The 20,894-nt window shown below is 44.7% G+C and overlaps 1 protein-coding gene across 1 annotated transcript in view; it reads right to left on the bottom strand.

Moving 5' to 3' along the window:
• Window positions 1-9,124: 9,124 nt before the first annotated feature.
• AK3 (adenylate kinase 3) overlaps window positions 9,125-20,894 on the bottom strand; it is a 186,690-nt gene continuing 174,920 nt past the window's right edge. The window contains exons 4-5 of the mRNA XM_069625722.1: window positions 15,578-15,696; window positions 9,125-12,814 (exon numbers count right to left, since the gene is read on the bottom strand). Of these exons, the coding sequence (XP_069481823.1) occupies window positions 12,691-12,814; window positions 15,578-15,696 (243 nt within the window). The 3' untranslated portion in view covers window positions 9,125-12,690. The remainder of the gene's footprint in view (window positions 12,815-15,577; window positions 15,697-20,894) is intronic.

Genomic DNA, 20,894 nt, shown 5'->3' with positions numbered 1-20,894 from the left:
TATTTAGGGTTCTATGTTCCTTCATCGCCCGATATTATAACATCCGCCTTTCTAATGAGGACATAATAACGAAAAGGGTCAGCTACTTTTTTTGGGGCAGGTCCCCCCCGCAACCCTCCCTCACCTATTTAACTATTCCCGACCCCCCCAACCCATTATCTGCCCTTTCCCACCACCCCCAAAAAAAGTCGATGACCCTTTTCGTTATTATGTACTTGTTAGAAAGGCAGACGTGTAAATACCTGGCGATGAAAGGACGGTATACGATATTCAGGTGCCGCATCCAGATAGAATTTTGGAGATTAGCAGGCACCAGATCTGGAAAGAATAGTGAAGATTAGCATGCAGCATATCTAGACAGTGATTCCACTAGCCAACACACGAAAATAATCCCACCCCTCGGCACAAACCTCTCAAACTCTAACCCAACACAACCACATCTCTAAAGCACACCAAACCGCACGCACTTCACCACAACGCAATGCAACACCAAAGCAAGTCACACATAGCCCTGCACAACAGAACACAATGGCTACCATCCGGAAAGCACACCAAAGCTCAGCGAAAGGTGTTAACCGAACTGAAGTTGCCAACAGCACATCACAGCTCTCTTGCACTTCCCCCCCCCCCCCCAACCCTTCCTTTTCAGATCCACCAGAGTGTCAGGGGACCACTACGTTGGTGATAGTGCACGGTACAAATGCCCTTTAAAATTAACAGAAGAAGGGTGCAGATTGTGTAAAACAAGGAGACCACCTTGCAGCATGTAACACTTTTCTGCCTAGAGCTGATAGATCTAAGAACAACTTACCTAGGTGATTTTATATTGGAAACCCCGTTTCTAAGTGCCGGTGAATCTAGTATATGTGTGGGGGCGATGATTTTTAAATAATATTTGCACTAACAGAATACTTGGACGATGTGTTTACAAAACACGTTAAAAAAACAAGTGGAGATGGATTAATGTGGGAAGGTCATGATAATGTATTATTTTAGCGATTAATAGAATGATGAATTGTTATTGAATTTTAAATTTCAATATTATGAATTGTGGTAATCATTTTGTATCATTATTGTATTGATAATGCGATGGATGGTAAAAGTTTGAAATAAACTAAATACCCAAAAAAAATGTTTTTAAATATATAAAGTTGCACCAAGATATGGATTTATTTCACCTCCATGGCCAACGTTATCGTTTTATAGATTGTCTCATGCAAACCATATTTTTTCTTGGATCTGGTTGATAACCATGTGCAACATTAGTGGTCGAGAATGCCTCGAAATTGCATGTTGTTGCCATGGAACATAGTGATGTGATGCATTCCTCTATGGATTCTACTTGCTGATGTACTCCGGTACAATGCCATAGTCTTTCCATTGTCTCATCATTTTTGTGATGGTAAGGTTGGTCTAGACGGATGGTTTTTGAACACATCCACATTACTCCCAGTAGGAGATAGGTTCCTGCACATCTCCTGCCGCTCAAATCCAAGACTGTGCAGGAGTATAGCTTTCTTCTTGGACGGCTATGCATCTTTGCAGCCCATAGCTTTCTGGTAGACAAAGAATTCAGCCGTCTAGCATTTCCAAGGGATTTGCAGTATTCTTGGATATTGCAGAAATGTCTGTGCTAGATCTGTGCCATGCATGTCTGCTCTCGAGAGATGCCAGTTGGCATTGGACAGTAAACTATGTGGTGCATGGAAATGCAGTGTGTAGATCTTGACCCTTCCTTACATTGAAACAGGAAGCCAATACAGTTTTCTAAGAAAAACAGGCGCTATATGTGCCACCTACAATTCTGCAGTCATATTTTGTATTACATACACAGGGTCGAATATATTGGGGTGCGCCCAACTGAAGTGCCTTCACATAGTAGACCCTAGAGTGAATCAGTGCTCGAGCTATGGAAGCCGCATGATGTCCCGAGATAAAAGACCTAATTTGTTCAAGTATCAAAAAGTGGTAACTGGACAAACTATTTTATTGACATGTTTAGTATTAAGAGTGGTGTCATAATAGGTTCCTAGATTACGCACGGATATCGGCATGTTGAATAGCCTAGAAGAAATCTCCCTTGATAAAGTCAATATCGAAATTAATGGGCATAAAGATGTAATTAGGCACTGTTTTTGAAGCATTCAGACTCAGCATGATAGTGTCCATCCAGTATTCTATATTGCAAACAAGATTTGCTATGCATTCTGAGGACTGAAACCTATGCCTTAAACTGAAGAGAATATCACCAATATATGCTAAAATACAGGGCTACTTGGCATGTTTAGAGATCCAAAAATCAAAATGTGGAAGCCGGGGGAATTTGATTGCTTAGGTATCTTCATGAAGGGCCCAGTATTCATATTTCAAATTCAGGAATAATAATATGGTCTGCTACAAGCCACGGTCTTTAAATACATTTTGTTCTGCTCACAGTATCGTTACCATCACAGAATGTTAATGTGGTAGAGTTGAAGCAAAGCAAAGACATCAAGAATTCAATAGAATGCCACTTCCTTGATTTCTCCCATATGAAACTCTTCCCAGCATAAACGTATTTGTGAGGTTTGTGGATTGCTAGAGGCTCCGCTTTAGACTAGGATTTTCCTCATGATTCTCAATCTCTCGGCAGCAACTTCCAGGTTCACTCCTAGATCCTAGATTCACAACCCCTCAAGTTCAAGGGACATCTCATGGCTTCTTGCACCTTTTAAGTGCTTCTTCTCAGCATTCCCCCACCTCTCGGGTCTATGTGATTTTTCCGGGTTCTCCACGCCACCCAGTTTCCAGGCTCGTTTGATGAATCTCATTGCATTTCAGGTTCTAGGCACTACCGTTTGGTAACCAGATATAGTAGTCCAAGGCTATACACGTCAGTCTCAGCACAACCACCTCATGGTTCCTCCTTGAGCACCAAATGCCTGGTTTTCTTACAGCAAACCTGCTCTTCTTACAGCCTGCCTCTTGAGCCCAGATGGTTAGGGGGTCTTCCCGTCCCTGGCTTTTTAATTATATTGGCTTTTGGACTTCCTCCGTCCAACCCTCCCCCCAATCATTCTAGGCTTTCTGGCCCTTCGATTTCCCAAGGAAGGTTAACCCAGGTCAACTAGTTTGGCTTTTGCAAGTTTTAGACAGTACATGGAGCAAATACATCATGGAGCAAAAATGTTGCTGCAATGTCAGATTTAAGTTAATGTACTACTTTTCCTCTTGGGGTAAAGGACAATTCATCACACAGCACAGTTCTTATATTCCTTCCATGGAAGGAACATAAATGGCTGTGAGAGTATCACAAGGCACTATGCTACATTTCAAAATGTAACCAATGTACAAGAATCTACTTTCAATATGCTGGCCCATGATTTTTATGGTCTAACAAAAACATTTATTATATCTCAGACGATCTATAAAACAAAACCATTTATAAACCTTAATGCATGTACTCGACTTCAATATAAAACTCTGTAGAGCGTATTTGACACTTCCAATTATGAAATAGTACCCTGAACGCAAGATGGCTTGTCGAGGATGTCAAGAAACGAGGGCTGACCTCCATATGCTGGCTACTTGTCCACTGCTACAAGCATATTAGGCCAGGGTTGGTTGTAAATTCTTGCAGAATTGGAGCAAGACATTTAAAAACTTACAAGCCACATTTTTTTCTGCATAGATAAGAAATCAAGGAGGGTACATTTCCAATCCACTCGGAAATATCCCATCACAACAAATCCACCATCCTGCCATTCTTCTGCTCAACTGAACAAGAACTTTGTTAGACTAACTAATTTGTCAATGTAGAAGCAAAGATACATTTTGATGTCATTTAGTAACTATACGTTCGGCATCCCCTCTATTACTCTAGTAGATTGATCAGCTATGAAAAAGTGTGTCTATTAACTGCAATCATGTCTTTATGTTTGATTATATGATTTGCGTTTATGGTTTTTGAAAAAAAAGGAAAACATTTCGAAAGATGGCCAGAGTATTCCCAGGTCACTCGCTTAGATACCTATTGCAGCATCAGTCCATTATTCTTTACTCAAGCCTGCATTATCAAGAAATCTTAAGAAATAATCCCCGATCTGGAGGCCCGCACTAGGTCAAAAGCGTGGCAATCAACTGTCTGGGTGAAGGTACGGCCTTCAATGAGGTGCCAGGCGCCGTTATCTCCTGGGAAAGCCCAACAGCATGGGAAATATGGTTATTAGACCATTGGCTCAGCATCCGAGGGACCAGTAGGATTTTTGTTTGGTTGTACTTTAGAAACTGCACACACAGAGTGCACCAGCAGATGTATCATGTCAAAAGAAAAAAAAAAACCTACGAGAATATAAAACGGTGCCATGGGCATGGAATGGTGTTCAGAACTACTCAAGAGTTGCTTCTACAGTTCCATCAGGGGCCATCAGTAGGAGGGCTACAAGGGAGAATGGCCATACCACCACAGGGAATGAGGAGCACGAGGCATGGAGTCGGCAGGGTACTGCAGCCATCTGCAGGCTCAGCCTGTGGGTCATTGCCAATTGGTTATGCCTTCCTTCCAAGCCTTTGGATTGGCTGACTACCCAGGTACTAATGAACACTCCAAAGCAGGAATGTCTCTTTGAGGTCGGTCGGTTCGGGTTTGCCCTCTTATTGTGACATTTTTATTTTGTATTTATTTTATTTCTATAGCGCAGGAGACAGAGCCGAGAGGCATGAGAGCAATAAGACAGGACAAACAGACATTTAAGCAGGGTCTTTAGACAGGAGGAACGTATCCATGAGGGGACTCATTCGAATAGGAGAGTCTTCAATTTGATTTTAAAGTTAGAGAGGCTGGAGTATAGCCTCAAATCGGGTGGGAGGGAGTTCCAGCGATGCGGAGTAAAGGATGAAAAACACCCCTCCTTGACTTGCGTGTCAAGGTGCACCAATTATACGTAATCCAGAATGTACCAATTTAAAGTACGTGTGATTGGGCTTTGGAACATACTGAAACATCATTTCCTAGAAAGGCTTTCTACTGAAAAGGAAAATTCTACTTCCTCATCCCTGTATTATTAATGAATATCCATCAACAAGGATTCAAGAATGTTCCTATGTTTAAGCTGTGCTTATTTTTTGGTATAGCCCTTGTGATGACGTTTACTGTTCGTCCCTTTAAAGTGGCCTACTAATGAAAATAAGCAATTCCAGTCTTCTTTACATCTGCATCATACACAATCTCCCGACAATGGGAGACCCAAAATGTTCCTTTTCGGGCGAGGAGGTCTGGTACCCCATGTTGAGGCACCCTTGCGAGGTGTTATTGGCTGGAAAAGTGTACCCCTCTCATGGGGGGGCCTCTAGGTGGTGCCCTCTAGTATCTGAGATGGTAGACCCTCATTGGGGGTGTAGGAAAAGAACCGCTCACTGGGTGCAAGACGGTCTTACCTGCGTTCGATTCCTTCTCGGCAGAGCTGTGTCCATTGTAGTGTTCCTGGCCGGCGCATGCACAGAGATTATTAGTAAGCGCGTTGTGCGTGGTTTGGCAACCGTCATGCGGGCTACGCATGCGTGACTGGATAGTACTCAAGGCAACAGATTGTTGTCTTGGCAATAGTGTATACAAATCATTACTAACCGTGCGGCCTGAGGTGAGCACGGGATTGTGTGTGTTGAAGACATTGGGGCTATCTATTAGGCACATATTGATACACTTACGTCAGTTCCTGGTAAAACACAGTACATCATTTAACGAATAGTGTTTCGGTGACATGTATCAATGAACACAAGGCTTAAAAACATTGTTTTTCTGATCCCCTCTTGTCCAGACATATATTACATATTGGATAACATTACCAACGGGTTGATTGTCTTTTTGGAACATAGCATATATGCGGGCCGTTCATCTTTGTACAGCATGAGCGACTTCTTGGTGAGACACAGTGCATTATTTAATGTTAAGGTGGCATGTATCAAACAAACACCGGGGGTTGAACCATCGTTATACTGATTCACTCTTGTCCAAGTACATATTTCATACTTGATATCACCAACGGGTTGATTGTCTTATTGGAGAAATGCCTATTTGTAGGCCATTAGACTTTCTGCAGTATAGATCCATACTTGGGTCAACACCTAACATTATATTGTGATAAATTATGTTGAACCTGGTGCCAGCACTGATTATTCAAACAGAGTAAAAATGCGTCAGACATGTCATATAGTTCAAAGAATCTTGCCCATCCGTTATTACTGGTTGGGTGATGACTTCTTATATTGAAAAAAAACAATGCATATTAGGGGGGGTGTGGGGGGGGGGGAGCTAAGGCATTTGGGGAACCAATGTGTTTAGAAAAATAGGTTCCATTCAATTGAGACATTAAGTCAGTTTTTCACTGCGTCTAAGCGGTGTATCCATTTCTGCTCCAACTTTCTGAGTTCCAGATCTCGGTCTCCTCCTTTCGCCTTTGCGTTTATGGTTTGGATGATGCACCATCGTAATTATGTAGGTTTGTGCTTCTCTGACAAAATGTGCCACCATTGGTTTGTCTTCGACGCTGTTTTTGAGGCACGATCTGTGCTCAGATTCTTTGCCTCACTTCTCGCTTGCTTTTTCCAATATACATCAAATTACATGGACATTTTATCATATAGATATCCCATTTTGTAAGGCAGTTGGAAAAGATTTTGTATTTCCAGGTGATGCCTTTAAGTGTGTATGGGAGGACAGGTCAAAAGAGACCCCCCTCCCCTGCAGTCCCCTCCTTGTGATGTCTATGACTCGTAAGGGGACCCCCCCTGCCACCAGGGCCCAGGTGGTGGGTGGACCACTGGCCGACACATGGATCAAACATACTGTATTAGGCTAGATCCTGGAAACCATTTTGAAAACCAGAACGCCATTTTAAGACCCGATTCCCCGTGCACTGCAGCACGGCCCCCACCTTCAGAGAGTCCTTGCCTGCCCCTGTTGCCTCCGCTCCCTGGCAGATCCGCTGAAAGCCCGTTCCCATGAACAGTCGGACATGAGCTAGTGTTAGGGCAAACACTATCTTTCACCTTCCGCAGTGCATCATTATCCTCAGCGTGACCCGGGTAGCGGGGCTGGCTTGGAAAATAACTGTAAAACCGTCCTCGATGAAACAAAAGCCTCAATCCCACATCAAGAAACTGATATATATACGCAGCATTACAATGAAATCCCTTCTGCACGACCCCCGTGCCACAAATCTACAAACACTGTACGAATAGAAGACTGCGTTATTGTGTGACATGGTCACGATACTCAAACCCCTCAGTTATGTGTACCCACTCAGTGCCCCTGGCCTCCTACTATGTTCTTCTCTAGGGGTAATGTAAAGAGACTGATAAAGTCCTTATGCCACGACTACCCTGATGCTGCTAGAGTGCAACGGAACACAAGTGCGACATTATTGTGAGCTCATGTAAATGGTTTAATGCGATACACAGAATGCCATCAAATGTAAATGTACAATTTTAACGTGTATTACTGCTGTCAACTGTATTGGTCTGTTGCTCCTGCGTGCTCCACAATCCTAATGCTACCTCACGTATCGTGTTTACGATATGATGCTAGAGCTGCTAATCTTGCAAATACTTACCCTGTAGTGACTAATAGAACTGTTGATATAGTGAACGTGTTTTGAAAATGATTATGTACTGATGCAAAGATTATAGACGTGTAACCCTTTAGCTATTTTACATTATACGAATCCCTTCGTTTTCAATACAATTTACAGTTTTGTGAGACTACCATCATCGTGGGCATATCCAAGGCCACCTCCCCTCCCTTCCCATTGAAGCCTGCCAGAGAAAGCAAAGGCCCAAGCTACACCGCCTCACCTCCCCCAATTCGGCGGGAGCCGCTTCAAGCATTCATGTTCCCCCGCAGCTCACATGGCCGCGAACAGCCACCTGAATTATTTACAGCCCAGCAGCAAAGTCCAGCCATAACCAGAGGCGCCCCCCCTCACAGGTCCCACGACCCACCAGCTCACCCCATATTAATGACGCTTGTAAAAGAAGACACCTAATATTGCACCAACATTGTGTAAAAGCATCTATCATTACTTCATCTCTCAGGGACACTCTTTAGGCAGTAGCTATTTGTACTCATTGTCCGTCTCGTACTTGTCGTCCGTCTTGCAGTATCAGTGTTTTATGTACAAGCGCCCTGATGCCCGCGGGCTACCGGCGCTATACAAAAATTAAATACATACATAGATACTTCTAACGAGACCCAAAGCTCGGACAGCTTACCCCGTGCCCTGAGACCCAACCCCGTGGCCCATGATACCTAGTCAACAGGATAACAGCAACCCTGTATTGATGTATCGCCAAAATACTCCACCTAATGCGCATTCCTCCTGTGTTTCATTAACCTGTAGAATAACCTATTGTAGGATTTACAGGACAACTGACATTGCAGCGTGAATGAATGGGGTGTGCATGGCCCTTAGGGCAGAAAGCCAAGAAAGACGTCCATCAATGACACTGACCACGCCTGACCGGACAGCACCTCCCGGATGAGCTCAGCTGACCTGCCCACCCCACGTTGGCACCCGGCGGTGTCCACCAACCACGAAGCGATGCATCACAGCTACACATATAGTACGTCGACACCACCCAAACCCCATGTACATGTGCCCCCTATAGTGTGTAGGTACCTATGACACTTTTTGTAAATATAAACGCCTGTCTTTGCGATTGTCAGACAGAGTGCTCTCGGAGTTTGCAGAGTTCTTTGCATGCCCTATTTTGACTTAGATAAAACTTCCCTTGAACTCACCCGCACTTGGTCCTAGCCTTATTCCCATTCGTGGGAGAGTCCATTATTGCCTCTCATTGCGGGGAGGGTCGTGCTATCTGTGGACGCTTGCCTTCAAGTGAGATTTCTTTTTGGTCTTCTGTGAGACCATCTACGCTTTGCTACGCACCAGAATAGAACAACGCTCGGGAAAAGCACGGAGTAATGTTAAGACTAATGAAAGGAACGTCACTGAAAGTCTAATAATGCCACGTCCCACAGAGTTTCATTTCAATAGTCACATTTTACAACTGCATTCTAGTGGACATCCTAAAGTTAGCACATATATTCTGAGATGCATTACACTACAGTCAGAGTGTTCAGAACGAGTAGGAAAACAGTCAGACCTTTATTTAAGACAGATTTTTACAATCAGATCAAACCTTTTTTATATTACATGGAAGCGTACATTCCATAATACAAGTCACTCATGGAAAAAAAGCTATGTTTTACGAAAGAAGAGAACATTTCTTGTAAAATGTACACAACTCCCTACACATAGGGAAGCAGGCTTTATAAAAAGAGATCCAATGGTTTGCGTCCATCATCGTAGACTCAACATTCTGATGCTGTGTGCACCACATTTAAAAAATCCCCAAATAGAAAATAGTGCTATGTGATATACACAAAAAACATTCGAAAAGGAAATGGCAAGGACTTCATGGTTGCGATAATCACCAAAGCGTACACAATTGAAGACACTTCGGACTTAATTGAACAAATGTTTTTGCATTCACATTTGCACAGATACGACAAGCACACCTTTACCTCTATTACAAGACAACATGTAGGGCAGAATTAGTGTACAATTTTGAGCATTTTCAGAGTTTCTCTAGGTCACAAAATCGATGGGAAAGATTTACCTGGTTCTGCATGTTTGTGTAAATGGCTCAACACTATAGAGCACCTGCAACATCACCACTTCGTTAAGAGATTCTGGTAAAAATATGAACGAATCATCATCACCTTTTTAATATAGTCCCTTGAATAAAAATGCAAAACAGTATTCGAAGAAAATACAGGTGCAATGAATAACGACAACGTAAAATTTGTCATGAACTCCTACTGTTTGCTTTGTACATGCCAAAGTAATCAACTTTACCTTAGCAAAAAAGCGTGATGACCACTTGTAAGGACACTGGAAAAAGCCAAGTGAAGACGTCGCAGGAATACAATTATTTGATTTTGGAGAAGGCTTAAATCGTGCATTTGGTGAACAGTAATTTACCATTTCAGACATTCCTCTTTTACAGTTTTACGGTTTGTACAGTTCTGTTACAAAAAGAAAGTTGCACTATTTAGTGTAAAGTGGTCTACTAAATGGCGATATATCTTTAAATAATGCATAATTCTGGCATTTTGATGGGCTAACTAATTGTAATTGGTTATTTATAATGCACTTAATACCCAGAGGTTTCTAAGCGTGGACCCGGGGATCAAATTTGTGTTGCTTGGCGTCGTCTTGCTTCCAAGCGATCCTCCCGGTGGAATTAAAATAGTCAATTCTAACGCAAGTACATTTTCTGAGCCTCTTTGGTTTTGTTACTAAACAAAGGAAGAGCTAGAAACTTTATTGTAAATCTTCTGTAGCTCCACATTGTAGGTATTTGCGACGAAAAGCAAGCCTGCACGTAGTTCTTGGAGATGCAACCGGTCAAAGGCACACAGTAGTATGAATAAACGCTCACTTCTACCAAGTAAATGTATACTACTAAGTAACACTTATTTTTCACAATCCCATTGGTCTTTTATCTGTAATTCGCGAAGGCTAACGCCTCAAAAGGGAACTTCCTAGACCCTGTGCTAAAACATAGTGGAAGAGTTCTACAGTCGCACACATGCCCTTCAATGACCTGCTACACCAGATTTATTAAAACAGTATATACATTTTATGTAGGAAGAGTATCATGCCAGGGAGAGCCCACTCCTCACTGATTTGACCAGAAATATACTTTTGTGGAATCAAGATTTTGGGGTAACACCACAAGTGAAGTAGCGTAAAATGAACTGCTATCAGCTGGTCTCTTCCACCCACTTCTCTACCACAAAATAACACAGAAGAGGAGAAGCCGGTGGCTCATCTGCATCAGTACCCGGTCCTGTACATTCTCACACCTAGCTCTGGATACTTGATAATCAAGAATCTTGGTGTCTACATCGACAATGGCAACTTCTCCCAAGCTGTGTGATCAGGGCTCACAAGGATTCCCATTCCAGGCACAGGTAATTGCTCCAGTCCTGGATTTCCCGTCACAATCTGGAACTTAATCCTGATTTTAAAATGGAAAGAGAGGAACTTCAAATCCTAGAATGCAAATAATTAAACCAGGACTCCAGGATCTATTCACAGATGACATGGGGAACCCTGAGAACTGGGCTGTAATTGATATGAACAATTATTTCATCAGAATGGAATAAAACCATCAAAGTGATATGGAAGGCTAAACTGCAGCGCTTATTGGTGAATACAATGGGCATATTGTACCGGAGCAAACAGCAGGCTCTCGCCTCTGCCTAACCTCTTAGCATTAGCTAATCATAGAACTCTGCTCAGCTGTATAATGCAGTGCAGACTAACAAAATTACTTATAAGATTAAAACAAATATTATCTACATATGCAACACTTGCACATTACCCCTTACATAAGGATGCCCTGTTAATTGAAATTCTCCAAGAATTTGTGGATCCTGGGCATTCATATTAATCCAAGTGGCGCCTGATATTAACAGAGCCCAGAGGAGAATCAAAATGCCATTTAACGTTACGCCACAAGTAAACCAAATATAAACTAACTTCGAATCTTCGGACAGATCTTACTGGCCATTCTGAATTGTGGCTATGGGAGTATTGTAGCAATATTGCAAATGATAATCATTAGCGCTAATATGAAGAATTCAAATTCATGTGATAAAATGCAGCTTTTTCCCCAGTCGATTAACGTATTAGAGGCTTTTATGGGAGAAGCCAGCAGACAACATTAAACTAATTCATTAGTAGTATCCACAGTTCAATTTGGAGCAAATATTGGCTGATAATCATCCATACTACTTTAGTCAAAGTGATTACTGCTGCCCAACATCTCCATGGATACGTTCAGTTTAGCGGCACCAGCAGTGCTGTGGAAGGAGCACTGACTAAAGACTTTTTTTATGTGTATGAACTACCAAGTGTAAGAAGTATAGATCCCGAAATCTGTAAGAGTTACCCCAACGAGGGAATGATATTAACTTTTTTACTCCCTAAAAATCATTGTACCTCCAACTTTAAAATAGGAAGTTAGAACACTTATACTTCAAAATTCTTTCTGGGCCCCAGTTTGTACCTCGCCATTGGCTAAAAAATTCAACACAGCCACGTGTATTAAAGTGCTCATTGAGGGACCTTTGGTTGATCACAAGCTGCCAGAATGTGCCCCCGATACCAAATCTTGGAGACAGTCCCTTTTCATACAAGTCCAAAGTCCTCCACAATTGAAGGTTTCTTTAAAACGTCTAGTATGGCCCACACGATCAGTCTGTTTCTCTAAAATCACAATAAAAAGCTCAATAGATCAACGTGTTCAGTGCCCACACCTTTCTAAAAATCAGAAAGTCAAGGACATGTAAAAGTTGCACTACAATGTAAATCAAGCTATTTACAGAACCTTCACCTACCCCCTCCTCCTCCCCCCCCCATTGCTATTTGAGCGTTTAAGGATTCAGTTCTAGAAAACTAGATCGTTACAATATTTAAAGCAGTCTAGGCAACACATGGCACAGCTAAAAGTGGAACCTAGCTATCAATCCACGGTGCGCGTGATTAACAGCACGTTGCATCCACAGCAGAGGGCAATCGTTTCCATCTCTTGCGGGTGGTGCGCCACTATCGGCACATTTCAGCACTGTTCGTGTCCTGCCTATCTCGGACCGGCCGCTTCTTTCTGGCTCACATCTGGCAGTTTTCTTTGAAGAAACGAGTACACATGTGGCCAGATCTTGTTAGTCTCTGTTCCAGAGAAAGTTTCCAACACCCCTTTCGCACTAAAAAAACAAAAAGGAAAAGGATTATACTGAGTGGTTAGGTGTATTACCACGATTTGTTTATCACAACATCACAAATGAAGAGCAATGGTGAAGGACGGCAAGACTTCAAATTGTCATTTTATGACCGAGTACAGAGCACGCTTTAGACTCACTCGTTAGTTAATTTTATCACCATTTCTCAAACCACCCGTAAAAAAAAAGTTACACTGTTGATATACACGCTCTATGCATACATCCTACTTTTGAAGACTCCCATTACTTTGCATCACATATGTATGGCTCCATGTCATTGCTCCATTTGCTGCCCCCAGGAAGAGTGGGGTGTCTCCCTAACCACCCATAGCCCTCGCCTCGTTACTGAAGGGGGGGGGGTTCGCCCCTGCAACTCAGCATATTCTTGATTTTGGTGTCCTCTGTCTCTCTCACACACGCACACATTACGCCGCAGCAATTGCAGTGCAGTAAAGACACCTCACCAAACGTATTAACCTAGTTAAATGCACTCTGTTGGGATTTCTGCACCTAAGTGTTAGCCTGCAGAGGCAATGCCCGCCCAACCACTCAAGAGTGCACGAATCCTCGTGGCCCTACTTCGATACTTTAATACAAACAAGATATATTGTGAAGGAGCACAATTTAACAAGTCCTTTTTAACTGGCTACAGTTCCAAATCTACCATCCTTTATTTCTACACAAGGCCAGACTCATAGTTCACAGATACTTGGAAGTTCACGATTGTGGTGAAAACATTTGTGTAGGACTTTAGTCACTGTTGCATAATGAAATGGAACAAGATGATTACAGGCGCGAGTGCGGCCAAGAGAGGGAGACACTGAGCCTGCGCTTGAGCATTCCCTCGTATCCACCAATGCGTCAGACCATGACTGACTGACTCTCACACACACCCTCCCCCTCCCCCTCCTTCCCATCACTAATTCCGACGTCCATCATCTATCCTGGAAGCATTCCCTACAGGATGTGCCGTCATTGCTTCCACAGCGATGCCGACCCATGCTGAATCCTCGATGTACAACAATAAGACGGCATTCCACCTGCAGAATGGCTGCCAACAGGAATGTGGCAGCGGCTCAAACAGAACTAATCCTGCAATTCTATGGAAGCGTGGAGTAATAGTCATGATTAGGTCCTAAGAGTTGGGGATGTCACCGATCCAGCGCAGTTATGTCCTATACATCACCCATTGTGGTATGGGGCCACAGCCCACCTTGCCAAGACTCCATAAGCAACCCTATGCAAGAAGCACTCCTGCGACAAAGAAAGCTATGCAGCGAAATGCTGGAATTCACTACTGGCAAGCATTCCATGTCATTCAATTGGGTCACTAAACCCCCCCCCCCATGTGCCGTTACAGAGGTGGTCCCAATATGAAAATATGTCTTGACCCATCCCCAAAAGGAGCCCGATTTGCTAAGTCACATCTCTTCCGCGCCACGACTCAAGCAACCTCAGGCATGCTTTGGATTTGTTGGGCGACCAATGAGGTTCAGGTTTAGCTCTCGGGCACAGAAAGCTCTCTCTGGTACAAGGGACCATTGCCAAATGAATTTAATCACCAGGTTGCCAGACCCACACCACTAACTTACACCTCTCTTCTGTAAGGTGTATTGGGCACTGCTTAATAGAAAAACATTCTTCCTTCTCGAGGTAATTTAATGACTTCCTGGCCATTAAACCCGGGTTAGCATGAGGCGTCAGCAATGGCAAGCATTGCAGTTTACATGGCTTCATCATAAGAAGTGCCCACTGCACAGCAAATTCGTTACATTCTCACATTAGCAATTACAGGTTATAGTCCACAGTCAGGCAATTGCAGGTTATATAGTCCACAGTCCGGTCACTTCATAAACCTTAAACCGAACATTTCAAAATAATAAAACAGGCCTCCTTCGAGACCCTGGAACCCGAAGGCTCAAATGGAACTCTAGAAGGTCGTCAAAATCAAGCTCTCCTTTGCAAGAAGACGAGAAGAGTTTGCTCATTACAAAAAATCCAAACACTGCAATAGCTACAATCTCACCACCGCAATATGCATTTAAGAATAGACAATGCTTCTCAGTAACACCCATTCATGATCAATTTGTTTTTGGGCTTTACACTCTGCTGCCATGCATGTTTTTCCAGCGTTCTGAAACAGAAGGGGGAATGGGATTGGTTAGTGGGTGGAGAGGGAAAACGCAAGAGAACTTTGTATTGTGCAGTTTGACAAACCCAGGTACAGTGTGGGTTTCTAGGTGGTTTGGGTCGATAGCAATTGAAGTATGCCTGTGCACACTGGTCACGATTGAAACACGTTGGTTGGAGAGGTGTAGTATTCTGCTGTTTGCAGTCTGTTAGGAGGGGTGTTGTGACATGTGGAGGTCGCTTACTTGCTATTCGTATTGGAAGCATAGAGTTTGAGCCTGTTCCTGCAGGGAGCAGTCAGTGAAGACCTTTGTGGGCTTTTGGCTACCCATCTGTGCCCATGCCTGTGGAACCAACCGGCTAGAAAATGTCATTCCCCAACAGGCAGATGAGAACATTACTACCATTAGGCATCAAGCTCCCGGCCCCTCTTAAGCACCACCATTGAGGGGCCTGAAACAAACCAGTGAAACGTGCAAAAGAGTGTACACAACAAACTTATCAAACAAAACCATTGCCAACAAAGCAGTGGCAACAACGCAACCAAATCTTTAAACGTAAATGAGTGACATTATGGAAAGGCAGGCAGGCACCAAAATACAACAGACAATTACTCACCGATAATATTCCAGAACAGGTCTTGTGAGTACCTCATAAGCCTTCAGCCTTTTGGACACGGTTTCTGGCTTGTCATCGTCACGTTGACTGAGCGGCTCACCAGTGACGTCGTCAATGCCCTGTTCAAAGAGTGCAAACAAAATATATCTTGGTCACCCATTGTCCGTGCCTTGGTAGTGTGAACATTGGATGTTGACGTTTCCTGTTCATTCCAATGGGGTCGCCCCAATGGGAACTACACCGTGTCTGAGGGCTCTACACTGAAATATGGGTTGGACCACTTTGGGTGGAATATGCCCAGTCAGCTCCAGGACTGCTTGTCCAACAAAGACATGAAAGGTTCAAAATACACATTCAATACCCAGGCCTGAAACCAGGCTCACGTCTGTTAGGCACGCGCGGAGCAGGAGCTTACTCATGAAAGGAATGGCAGCTCATGAGTAACATGCATATTTCAAAACCGTCAAGGCTTTGTTAGAGAATGAAGCAAGGGGCCTGTAATAAAATTGTAAAAAATTGACTTAAGCACATTCCTACTGTAGAATGACAATACTTCTAACTGCACCAATTAGTGCCACTAAACTGCATGGAAAGAAACATATTAGGTTCCGTCTCTGTAAGAGGTTGTGTAGTTAGTGTTTGTGTGGCCATGGCAGTGTATAGCGTACATTTGTGCGAGCAATCTCACAGATTTAAGGGCCATTGTAACGCCTATCGATCAGTGATGCTGGAATTGCCAAAGTTCTGTATAGTGTATGTTTGTGAAAGCAACCTTGCACATTCCAAAACCATTGGATGCCAACCGGTCAGAAATGCCTCCCGCCATCTTCTAGCCACCCTAACTTTCCAGTGTAAAATTTTTGTAATTTAAAAAAAGAAATAATCCTAAACACCCTCCCCGATTGTGTCGGTGGTGCGCCCGGAGCAGTCGGCTCACAATCTCGTTTTTTAAGGCCATCATGGTGATGGAAGACGTGCTCCGTACGGAGTACCACCTTCTACAAACATGGCGGCCATCTTGGCAAAGTACTTTCATTCATTCATTGAACGGGACATGCGGGGCGTCCTGTTCAATAAATACAATTTTTGTTTTTAGCACTTACCTCGGGTTACCGCTTTGGTAACCCGAGGTGCTAGCTACACCGGGTGGTAAATTCTCGGAGCTCTCGTTAACTACTCTCACTTCGCTCGAGCCATTAGGCAGCTGGGCGAACGGGTTACTAATGCCGCATTATTGCCCGTTGCTATGGGCAATACAGGCAGGCATGTGCCCAGAAGTCTGATACATGAGCTCAAATCATAAAGACGACTTGGGGCACATAACTGCTTGTACTCAAAGTAGTGCGTAGTAAACCTACTAACGCTTGGCCACTGAATAAGATAGTCCAAGTTGACAAAAGCCACTCTGACAGGGCCGCTGAACAAGGAATGTTCTCTGGGCTTCAGCCAGTAGTCTTTTTTAATTTTCAAAAAGGACACAGGAAGAGCAGGGGAATGGGGGGTGGTGGCAGCGGTGTAGAAAGCAGAATCAGTGATGTGGCCGCTGTAGGACATTTGAGGGGGCCTTTAAGGTGTCATTGTTACACTGCGGTTGTGGAGGTCTGTGCCACACTCTGAACTTGTGGTGTTGGAAAACAAAAAAAAAAAAAAAAGAAATAGGGTATTACAACTGTTCTTTAAGAGACAATGTATGTTTCACTTTTAAAATAATTTTAAAAAAGGGCCAATGCATGTGAATATCCCCAAAAACATCTAAGGTATGATGTAGAACAAACCAGGCAAACTGCCCCAGTGCAGTTGTACTACCAATAGAAATTCCAGCAACTCGCTTTCCATTCACTTTCCTGAACCCACCGCAGCCTGAATTCCAGGCCATGGCCCAAAGGAAGGCAGCACAGAAATGCCGACACCGAGGGGACTGTAGATTCTCCTCTCCAAGAGCGACGCGGCCACCCTGCCCGACCACGCGGTTTTGCATACACACTGGCGATTATGCATTTACAATGTACACGCTGGATTAGCAGGGCTGAGAAGGTGCATTTGCCTGGGCCACGCACCTATGCTTATAGCTCTCAACCATTTGTGTCCACAAGGCGGGTGAATTCACCCGATTTTGTTTTTGGCGGGTGAGACGCCCATTGGAATGGATGGGCGTGCAGGAGGCTTGGCGGGTGACTCAGCCATTTACAATGCGGGTGACACCCGCCAAAAGCGTGTGAGTTGAGAGCTGATTTACGACGTTCCACCCAGTCACCTGCTGCCAACACGGTCGGGCTTACATAGGGGCGGCTGCTTGGCCCACCTGTGGCTGGGTGCCAAGTACGGCCAGTTTACGCAATATGTGCCTCGGGCCTTTCACATATCAGTGCAACTGGTACGAAATCACTGTCTGAACGAGAACCGTCCTTGAGCGACTCAGTAATATTTAAGCAAGTCTGCTTGTTGTGTCGCTTTGCTAGAGGAGCAGAAATGGCTCCACTGTAAAACTTCATACTAAAACTGGAGCGCGCGATAGATGCACACACAAAAATAGAAACCCAGAACCAGAAGGGCTTCTATTCACGTGTTCAACGGATCAACTTCATGCAACCTACCCAGGATCTGTTAGCCAGCATGCTGCCATTAAATAAAAAAGTACTGGGTTACTAAATATAGGCATGAAGCTGCGACATTCATTAACTTGCTTTGTTTGGAGGGTGAAAAACAAACATTAAATGCTGTGTGAAGTCCCAAAACCAAAAGGCCATTATTCCCACCACAACTGTGGCGTCCACATCATGGGTTGAAGTGTCCAAAAAAAGCAGTGCAACTAGGTTCCCTGCTGGTCCATTCCTACTGACCCCCATACCCATGTGCCCCTCCCCCCGCCCCTGCACAACAAACTCCATACCTGTGTTCTACCTTGGGTAAAACTGCGCAAACCCCCTCCAGACTCACATGTTCTGGAACAGGTCGTTTTAATGCGACAGGCCACAGTTTGCAACAAACCGCTAAACTGGCTCTCTGGTTAGTTGTGAACTACCAATAGTCCGTGAGGCCAAACAATTCATTCATTACCCTTGTTCCCTCCCCTCACTACTCACCCTTCTTCCTCCATCATTTCTCCCCGACACCCCTCCAATACCTCTTCACCCTATACCTCTTCACCCTTCTTTTGGCCAGTAGTGGCCCCGGCACGCCGCCGCCATGCCCCGAAGCGTCCCTTTCTTGTGGCTCCCCTTCCCTCCCTCCTCCCGTCTCCCTGCCCGCCCCGTCCAGTCCAGTCCAGTGATTGGCCAGGCTGAGGCCTGTGTTGTATGTGGAGTTGCCAGTGCTCCCTGCACACTTGAATCCATCTCGGCATTGCAGGTGAGCGCGGCATTCCAGGTGAGACTGGGCATGGGTTGCCTCCATTTTGGCCAGTAGTGGCCCCGGCACGCCGCCACCATGCCCCGAAGTGTCCCTTTCTTGCGGCTCCCCTTCCCTCCCTCCTCCCTGCCCACCCCCCCTCACCCCTATTGGTCTAGCAAGGCTCTTAAGCCACCTTCCCAGGGCAGCCCCCTCCCTGGCAGCCCATACGGCTAAGGACCCCGAGGTGAAGGATGGCTACACGAAGTGTCTGCAGGTGTCCGCAGGGGTGGGGGGGATCAAAAGAAGCCACAGACACCAACTAAACTGTAAGTGCGGCATGGGTGGGGAGTCCAGCAATTACTCAACTCCAGAAAGCCCTCGTCACTCTACCTTAACTCTCCTAAACACATACTGCCATAGAATCACACCATGCATACCTAGAGAGGTTTGTCATTTCCAGCCTAACTCCATTCTTGGCCTGACTGTAAATGTTTACTGCATTACGCACTAACACACTAGCCAAGGTTAATTAGCGCCACATCGATAGAGAAATGTCAAGATTAGCCTGCATCACCTTTAGACAGGTGTAACAAGGTTAGCATGTACCACACTTAGCTGGATTTCTCAATCTTAGCCTGAACCGCCTCTAGATAGAAATGTGAATATTAGCATGTACCACACTTGGATTGAATTCTCAATTTTAGCTTGCGTCACATCTAGACAGGATTATGAATGTTAGCACACGCCACACTTAGATGAATCCATAATGATGACAAGGGCAACTCCCGGATGGAATCATGATCAGTAGCCTTCCTCACATAGACAGAATTCACCACACACTCAGATGGAATAATGAATGATAGCAAGCGCCACACCTAGACATAATTGCAAAGACAGAAAGGCCAACTAACCAATCCACTAACAATTTCACCCCTCTGCATACACAGCTCAAACTGTAACCAAACCACCACAAGCCTAAAACGCAGCAATCCGCACAAACTTCACTAAACTGCAACAACAAAACAAACCGCACATAGACTTGCACAACAGCACACAACGACTACCGATCGTAAAACACCCCAATCCCAGCCAACGGGCCCACCGGGCTGAGGCTGCCAACAGCAAATCACTGCCATCTCGCACTTTTCCAGCCCATTCCCATTAACTCAACCCCCCCTCCCTCTTTCAGAGACGCCAGAGCGCCAGGGGGATCACTCCGGTGGTGATAGTGCGCAGTACAAAAATATCCTTTAACATTGTACCCAGTGGGCTAGCTGGTCCATGCAAACAGCGCTAACCAGCTCCTTTACTGTGCTAATAACCGTTTCTGCTCCCCCCGGCCCCCCATTCATATTTTCCCTTTGATACCAATCTCCCTCGGCGTACAGCCCGACTGATCTGCCACATCAGCCACAACAATTAATCAACCTCACCCCCTCCATTGTCCCCTTACCCCACCCCCCCCCCCCACACCCTGCCCTGTAAATCAGAAACGCATTATTCCCGGGCCCTAAGCTGAAACGCCCCCACTAACAGCAAACAGGGGTGGGAGGGCAGGCAACACAACACCAAGCCCCGCCCCTTGTTCCCAAACCTTCCCTGACCCAATTTATACTAGAGGGTGGCCCCCTAGACCTCAACCCGCTCGCTGCGACCCCCCCCTTTCACAGAAACACCACAACTGCCTTTTACATCTGTACAAAGAAACAGAAATAAATTGTACATTAAACCACCACCATTACGTTCAGTTATCCCCCCTCCCCCAGAGCATTCAGCTTCATACACCATCCCTTTTTGAATCACTCACCATTGACCCTTCTTAAGGGACATGCCAAAGACTAAAGCCACCGCTCCCAACCACCAGAAGCAATTTTCCGTTCCCCAGTTGCTTAAATGCAGAAGACAAACACTGATCACTGCACAGGCAGTGCTAGGAGGGGCCCACGAACAGGCCTCATGTCCCAAGCAGGATACTGAAATAAAAGAC

This window comes from Ambystoma mexicanum, chromosome 6p (genome assembly GCF_040938575.1).
Source record: "Ambystoma mexicanum isolate Mex_15411 chromosome 6p, UKY_AmexF1_1, whole genome shotgun sequence".
Taxonomy (NCBI): Eukaryota; Metazoa; Chordata; class Amphibia; order Caudata; family Ambystomatidae; genus Ambystoma; species Ambystoma mexicanum.
This window is presented reverse-complemented; position numbering and strand designations above follow the sequence as displayed.